This window comes from Glandiceps talaboti, chromosome 5 (genome assembly GCF_964340395.1).
Source record: "Glandiceps talaboti chromosome 5, keGlaTala1.1, whole genome shotgun sequence".
Taxonomy (NCBI): Eukaryota; Metazoa; Hemichordata; class Enteropneusta; family Spengelidae; genus Glandiceps; species Glandiceps talaboti.
The window spans coordinates 1,078,413-1,087,336 of record NC_135553.1 but is presented as its reverse complement, the minus strand read 5'-3'; the positions used below and the strand labels follow the sequence as shown (position 1 = coordinate 1,087,336).

General features: G+C 35.5%; 1 protein-coding gene across 1 annotated transcript; it reads right to left on the bottom strand.

Moving 5' to 3' along the window:
* Positions 1-444: 444 nt before the first annotated feature.
* LOC144435596 (aquaporin-8-like) lies at positions 445-8,448 on the bottom strand. Its single transcript, XM_078124185.1, has 5 exons — positions 7,680-8,448; positions 4,184-4,310; positions 3,148-3,356; positions 2,670-2,804; positions 445-2,425 (listed from the first exon to the last, which is right to left on the bottom strand). The coding sequence occupies exons 1-5, from the start codon at positions 8,165-8,167 to the stop codon at positions 2,371-2,373; spliced, it is 1,014 nt and encodes a 337-aa protein (XP_077980311.1). The 5' UTR covers positions 8,168-8,448; the 3' UTR covers positions 445-2,370.
* Between the last annotated feature and the right edge of the window lie 476 nt (positions 8,449-8,924).

The following is an 8,924-nucleotide window of genomic DNA, read 5'->3' as shown; positions in this document are numbered from 1 at the left end:
AGAAGGTTACAATTCTGTATTCATGAATTGTGATGTAATCTTTCAAAACCACATGATGATGATAAGTAAGTGAAACTTTCTGCACGTCTTTCGTAATACATTGTTATATATACAGCAGCGAGAAACATTAATATTGGAGTGAAATAAGTAGCAAGGTGTAACCATACCATACCTGTCATTTAATCACATGACAAAGTATTAAAGACTTCAATCGCAGATACAACAAAATACATGTATTTCATTGCCTAATTCTGTTGAACTCATTCAGAATATATTTGTCTTATACCGGTATTTACCGTGTAGAAGTCGCCAAAGCAACAAAGCCATTAGATAACGACACTAAATTGTAGCGGTCTCGAAAGAAAATAGACGAATAAAGTTAACATAACATTTATTAAAATGATTTATTAGAATGACGTGTATAATGTATTCAATGCATGTAGTGACGTTACAAAATATACGTGTTGCCTAATTCAAACAACTCAACGTATTTATTATCATAAATAATTGTGCACAGAACTTTATAGAAACGTTGTTGATTTTGTTCATTGTATAAATCTTTGTTCATTTGTAGGGGTATGTTTTTCTTGGAAATATGAAGACTCGCTAATGATATGCATAAATCACTGTACGGGTATGTTTTTCTCGGAATTATGAAGACTACTAATGATACGTATAAATCCCTGTACGGGTATGTTTTTTTTGGAATGTTGAATACTTACTAATGATATGCATAAATCCCTGTACAGGTATGTTTTTCTTGGAATTATGAAGACTCGCTAATGATATGCATAAATCCCTGTACAGGTATGTTTTTCTTGGAATTATGAAGACTCGCTAATGATATGCATAAATCTTTGTATGGGTATGATCTTCTTGGAATGTTCAATGCCTACTAATGATATGCATAAACTTCAGCTTGTATGGGTATATTTTTCTTGGAATGTTAAAGGCTTACGTAAAGGATATACATATCAGCCAAGGCTTTGCTAACAATACTATTTATTGCTGCTGAAATAGCAACACTTTCAATGTTGTTAAATTTGAATTTTATTGAAAAGATGACAACACATAAATATATTTTATTTTATGATTAAAATTATACAGTATGGATTAGTTTCAAAATACCTTACAAATATAATAGATTTGACCTTTTTTATAATATCAGAGTAAAGTTATTCCCACTTAAAATAACATTACTGTATATATATATAAAACGTCTTTGTCAAGGACTCTTTTAACCATTCTACCACGGTTAACCTTTTGTACTTTACAGCTTTTTTACAAGTATTACACAATATTTATGGGTAGTTACATTAATTGACATACCATTGCCGTACATGTGCAAGTAGGGTAATCAGTACGACAGTATAATACAATAGGGAAGTGACAAATTGTACCTTTAACAATCATGATTTGTCTTCTCTCACATCTTCTTTTTTTATAAATGTATATGTCAATTTTATTAGGAAGTCCTTACCAAATTAACTATGAAGTTCTCCTTACAATTAAAAGTTCAAAGTATTTGTGCACATTGCTACGTGAATCGAGTGATTTTAGTTGTGTCCATTGTTAACTTTCGCTGTAAAAATAACCCTGTGTCTAAATTATTCAGTGATGTGTAGATTAGTACTTTTGTATAAATACATCCCTAAGATTATGTTACATTTATAAGTGTTTTTTATAAGTGTCTGGACAGGATCGTTGTGATTAGAAACAATCTGAATACTTAGGATATGTAACTATATATTATAATATTTGCCAAATATTTATACCAATATACCAAATTAAATTAGTCTTCGATGACACCAAGTTATTATTAAACAGTATAAATAGCTTAGTTATGTACTATTTAATCAATCAATCAATCAATCAATCAATCAATCAATCAATCAATCAATCAATCTGTGAATGGTTACATGCTTCCTGTATGTAAAACATAATGGTAGACTCAATATTATAAGTACAACACTTTTATAAATTCTTGTTTTTCACATGTTCATCTTTCACAACAAGACATTCGCTGACAAATGATTGATTTGAGTTTCAGAAATTGTGCTAAAAGGCATTCATTTAATTTTGCACGTTTTTTGTTGTTTACATACTAGTACATTATATTCACTGGAATTATACCATTTCTCTAATAACCACACTATGCTGGTTAGTAAAGATCACAATATGAAACGGGTTATGATTTGTAGGCAGAACTTTAAAGAAGTTAGACCAGAGAGTACGAATGGTCCTATGTAATTTGTATGGCTTCACTGACAAGATACCACTAATACGAGAACCTGGGATTGAATCGTGGCCCTTTAAAGTCCTGGGTGAGCTAATTATCCATGCATTTGATGTTGTTGAATTCGAAAGTGTTCACTCAGTCTTCAATTTCAAAATAAACCTCTTGTCTTTGGATGCGAGTACCAACCTGTAGATGATGAATGAACACAATACATTATACCTACAATAGACTGCTTATTCTTGTATAAATTAATGCAGTGATTTTGATAAGCTATTCTTGCCATTGTTTTTTTTATTCCTGTTATACATAATAGCCAAGTGCGTTGCAGAAATTCCGACATGTACTGCATCGTTTCTTTGAACTGGACACTTGTCATTTTACTCTACCGGAAGGGAAATGAATGGAGATATGATATTAAACCAATGCATACTTATATATGATGGCCGATGATATTGAGCCTCCACATGGTCCAACCCAATAAACCCAGTGGTTAGTCCAGACACCGTAGACTACTGCTGGTCCAAAAAATCTAGCTGGATTCAAGCCAGCACCAGATACCTTGCCACTGTTGGGGAAGTAATCAATGAACTTACCGTTACATACATACATACATACATACATACATACATACATACATTTACGTGTACATATCGACCTTGACAGTCTCAATTTTATTAGTCGCCTGATTATCTCTGAGGAAGCGTGAAATTTCGAGTAACGAGTTACATGTACAACATACTTATTCTTTGGATTAAGTCTATAATGCTCTACTACAAATATTGCATCGAGCACCATTCTCTCCAGTGAGGCACTTATACGACTGCATATATGTGTGTGTATTCATGTAGGCGAGTTGGTGGCTTGTCAGAGGTTTATAATTACGTTGTCAAAGTAATAATCTACCTTACCCCGCTAAAATACACAGTGCAATGATAAAACCGATAGCTACGGGTCCAAGAGGACTTGGCGGTGGTTCAACTAGTGCTGATAATGCCGTTGATATTAATATCATCCCTAAAATCCATTCACAGGCAAGGGCTTTCACTGGATCTGTCCACGGTGGGACAAGAAGAGCGCCACCTAGGATGAAATCGTACTGGGCAGGTGTCAGTACAGCCTGTGAAAAACAGAGATGTCAAAAAACTGAAACATGGATCTTTAGAAGTCCCTCTTCTTAATCATTTTATTCTGATTGGTATTAAGAAAATGGGACTCAATTGAACATATAACCAAATTATACATAATACAGCGAGAGACGTCAGAACATTTTTTATCTTAATTTATATATATATATATATATATATATATATATATATATATATATATATATATATATATATATATATATATGACTCTAAGATAAGAAACACAATGAGAACCCTCCTACCTGTGCGGTAATTGTCAGGCACAAAATATGATTGTACAACACGGCTTTAACTGTGAGAACTTGCGCATAGAATTCCATCTTTTGAATTGAACATTTAATAGGAGATCACAGAATTATATAGGAGTCGATACAGCGGGGTAACTATTAAATGGAAACAGCTTCACAAAATACGTCCGTTCATACCCTTTAGTAATTGTATGGCTCAGTGTCTGATTTTTAGGCTATATAAAGTACCCCATGGAGTTATGTTGATCATTCCTACGGACATCTGTTGATATATTTTGTATTCAAATTTCATTAAAGATTAAATACATTGCTTCGAAATAAAAAAACATGACCTTGAAGTACTTCACACTGACCTCAGTAAGGTGTGGTCAGCAGTCCCATCAGCGGGGTGTAGGTAGGATTTAGTGTGTACATTGAAAGTCAAGCAGAGAGAGAACTGGGCAACGCAGAATGTTTCACGCAGGGCATTATTATGAAGCATGTAGATCTTTAAATCTAGAACTTGGGAAAATTCTAACCATTTACGATCTCGATATAGTATGTTTGTTTACCTTTACGAGTACCGACCCCAACATAGCTCCGAGTACTTGACAAATTACGTACAAGAACGCCATTAGAGGGGGCATTGCTCCAACACAAGTAATACCCAATGTGACGATGGGATTGTAGTGGCCACCACTGAAATTGAGACAAAAAAATAGGTTAATACAGCGAAAAAGATAGTATAATGTATTTACGTGTGAGGTTTTGGTTATTTCTCTCGTGCATAATGTGTCTGGTGGTATAATTATAAAAAACACAGTTATATGTCTGATACTAATACTGGTCATTTACCACGTCATATTTAGTGTTCCTAGACAATTTAATTGAAGACTTTGTAATGATTTGAGTTATCTATATTACAAATAATACTCCTGCTAACAGGCGACGTGGAAAGAACAATGTGTACATGATGTGATATGGTCTAATCAGCTATTGTCATAACTCAGAGGCAACTACCTGGCATCATTTGCATATCACATAAATCTTGTACAAGTGATTTATCTCAATAATGTACGGTTCGTAGAATCAAGAAACATGTCGACAATTTATAAATGGTAGTGGCGTGTAGTGTAAAATGAAGTAGTTTCATATTATATTTTGTATTTTGTTCCTGTCCATATACTAATTAATTATATAGGTCTCTGTTCTATCTTAAACTGTGATTTATTGTCGATTTAAAACCAGTCTGATCTGAACACCTATCATTATTGTCGATTTAAAACCAGTCTGATCTGAACACCTTTTTTTGCTATACTGTGTGAAGTGAATCCAATATCACTGGTATGGAACTCAATGACTAAAGCAAACACTGCACAGCATTTTATGTTCCCACGTTTTGAAGCATATGCATGACAAGGTGTAAAGGTGTTTGAAAAGTTTAGTTTATTGAATGTAGTTGTACTTCTGCAAAGTTACTTTTAAATTCACGTTGTGACTCTTAGTCGAAAGGTCAAATCCAGTGAAATACGTAAATTGATACTTTCTTCACCTGCCCACACTTATCATGGTTCACTGGATAGCGAAAAGCTGACTCACTCTAGTTGCTATTTAACTAGTAGGTGCATGATGTGTCCTCATCAAGCTTTCGTAATAAAGTGTTCCAAAGGGGCGGTGCTGCACGCGAGAAAGCGCGTCCGCCAATCCCGAATGAAATGAAATGAGCATACACTTGGGCTCGTGCAGCAGACATTTTCCGAAAAACGAAGTTTGTGGGGTTCACCTTTGCCTGAATAATGTCCTATAAGTACGATCCTGATTGTCCGTATAATGCTTTGAATATCGTGTACAGGAGTTTACAGTTGGTCCTGTATTGTACTGCCACTGGCAACAAGTGAAGTTCCATAGTTGGTTGATCGTCCAGTGTTTTCTTATCTGATGTACATCGCAATTTTAAATTGGATTAACGTTTATTTTGAAATAACATTCAAAGCGTATCATCATTGGGTTTTCATCTCTACCCTTTTCTGCAACAACGAATCTCCGAGATTTGTACTATAGCGTTTGTACAGTGTCGATGTTGGAAACTCAGATGGACCATGGTGCGTTTAACGCATTACGCCATGTTAATCGCAATGTGTTATCCTTCGCTAATTCTGTCCTTTTGTGACCCACTGTGACCAAAACTGCAGAATGCCAGAAGGTATGCAGTGTGAGCATGATGACACAGTAAATGTACTATAGATTGGCCTATTATAAGGACACGGTTGAGTAAATCAGAAATGTCTATTGTTGCATGAGTCTACTTTAGAGTCAGATCACATAGGCATGACATTCAGGTTTTGGAAAGGTTAGGTTTTAGGATTAAATACACATCTCTAAGTCTAAGAATGGCTTGTCAACAAACACCCTTCTGAGTAAAACATTGGTTTCTCGACAATACAGTTAATGAAAGCAGTAACCACATATTACATAATGCAACAACACCACATCGTGAAGACACAGCTGATAACAACGAAATAAACAGTGTTGAAATATCTGTACTATTATATCATAAAAAAGTTATTCTATGAAAATGACAGTCGACAACTGTTACATAACACTTTCATATTTCTCACGATTGGTGATTTGATATATTCATTGTCCATATTTCTTTTATCACGATATATTGACCAGGAGACTCCGTGATATATTACTTCTAGACCGTGGAGTGTTTTTGCACACATTCCTGACCCAAATGACCTTCCTTCAAGTATCAGAAACTATTCATTATAACTTACATTAGGGTTGAAATATGTTCTTAAAAGTTAAATGACATCATTATAATAAAGGTTAGCACATCCAATGGTAGTATCATCGATACTACCATTTAGATTTGGAATTTCTTTTGCTTTAAGGCATTTTTAGTCTATCTTGGCAAATAATTGCACAATATGATCTAAAATTAGCATAGGTTGTAAATGTTTAAGAAAAGTTTAATACAATTATGACGATTGTTGGATGAGTGCATGAGTGATCTCTGGGGATGAGGGAATCCTAAGGGTTCTCCCCCTAGTAGATCTACATATCTCAGTCTCAAGTTCGTCCCCCTACCTCTTACTGTCAAGATGCTATTAAAGTTTTGTTTTTAAATAGTTCAACCATATGTAGTTGCTTTTTACATGCTGTCTTGTAAATTTGGGAAATTATTGCCCAAAAGGATCTGAATAGCCTAAAACTTGGCTGTTGAAAGCGTCAAAACACCTCCAGAGCTAGGACCCCCTCCCCCATGAGATGTGTACAAATTCCCATACGCTTTTCCTTCTACTTTTTAATGTCAATTAAGATGCTATTATGAACTACATTTGCTGCACTTTAGCACAAAACTATCAAAAACAGTTGAATATGTCACAGTGGCACAACCCCCTGTCAGTGTGTAACTACTACCCAACGACAGGATAAACGCCAATTCAAATTCAGCTTTACGAAAACTAAGGGACCAGTCAGTTCCTTCGACGGGGGGGGGGAGAGGGGGGGGGGTTAGTGGGATCATCCCCGTTTTTGAAATTGGAAGTAGAAAGAGTCATCCTGTTTCGATAATGTACAATTAGTCTATCGTGTTTTTGATAGCTACAAAGCATGGAGTCCCCGCAAAGCATATTTCCAGAAACAGATACTTATCTGTTGTATAACAACCATCTATCTTTAAGCAAATGTTGATAAAAGTTATATACAATATTCAACGAAGCTATAATAATTAAAGGTGTGAAATGTTTGCCCAAGCCTTGTAGATCTAGATCCAAACACCTCCAATCTAGTTGTTCTAGATCTTTCAGAATAAAACAGTCAAATAGCAGTAGTAACATTCCATTCAAAATAAAATGAATCTGTAAAAATTTACAAAGTTGTATAGAGGTATAATAATAATGCACGCTCAATGCCAAGACAATTTACCACGTATGTTGAAAATGGGGCAGGGAGGTTGGTTTTTTTTCCACCAAACCCCCCACCCCCACCTCACCTAGGTTGATGTAACTGCCCAGTCCCTAAATGAAATCGTATGTATGTTGCCAAGGCCCAACTTCTTACCTTACTCGACCAATACCAATCATAAGAATCATAACGAGGAATCCATTACATGCAATGAGTAGTAACTCAGCCCCTGGATCAACTTTACTTCTGTCCGTTTGTGGATATGGATACAAAGCAAACAGCGAACTCACGAACACTAATAACATTGTACCGTAAAATTCTGCAAACAAGGGTCTGAACACATTTTCCATCAGCTTAGGTGCCGTCCATTTTTTAGTATGTACGGTGTCTTCAATGTCAACTTTAGCTTCCGATGGGTCGTTGACCTCGGGTGGATCTTGTGAATTGGTGTTCGACTGTGTTTCTTCTTTGTCTTCGATTGCCGATAATTCTATTTCATTTTCCGGGATTTCACTTTCCAGGATGTCATGGACGTCTGGATTTGTTACACCTTGATTGGATTCCATGATTTTAAAGGTGCCTTGCTCCAACTTTAAATGGTCGCTGTTTTCAAAGGAATATCTTTTGTGTTGAGTTTTGGGCATTTCAACAATCTACAGAACACCTTTCACACATGTCATGTTTACCTTCACCTATGCCATCACTCGGACGATGTTGAATAACTGACTAGTGTTTTACTTTGGGCGAGTGAATGTCTTTTCTGTGACGACATGGCTAGAAATCATCAACGATGGTTGGTTCAAAACAAACAATATCTTACACGTACTATGCGAGTGTTTACTACAGCCATAACTCCGGGGTATATGCTATAGAACAGCTTACAATACACGCATTTCTATTGTGACAATGAAAATATAAACTCGGGTATATCCTTACTCGATTATAGAGTGTCAAGGGTTACAATAGAGTGCGTGTCAAGGGTTACAATAGAGTGCGCTTTATTTTACTCGATACACGGACACACGCTCGTATTCATTTACAACTAGACTTGTCCATTTTTATTAAATTTTTAAGAATGTGGTCATTTTCATTTTGTTGTAACCATTGTATTGATATAGTCTCATTTGTCAGTGAAGGCCTACGTACTATTTGTATTAATCCGCGACTCTGTACGTTCACTGACATATCTTATCTCGGATTCATCAGCTGGTTGCAATATCACATGAAAATACTGCATATTATAACCTATTGACTTCCATTGCACTTCTGTTAGGGTGACCCTATTTTATTTTTATATTTCTCGTTACTTTTTCATGGCAACTATGGGTTGGTCGGTCGGTCGGTCGGTCGGTCGGTCGGTCGGTCGGTCGGTCGATTTAAAAAAAAAGTAAAAATGTAAAT

Coding starts and splice junctions, on each gene's coding strand:
- LOC144435596 (XM_078124185.1), bottom strand. CDS start 8,167: ATGCCCAAAACTCAACACAAAAGATATTCCTTTGAAAACAGCGACCAT. Junction 4,311..7,679: donor ATTGGTATTGGTCGAGTAAG/GTAAGAAGTTGG, acceptor TCTCAATTTCAG/TGGTGGCCACTACAATCCCA. Junction 2,426..2,669: donor TCATCGGCCATCATATATAA/GTATGCATTGGT, acceptor CATCATCTACAG/GTTGGTACTCGCATCCAAAG.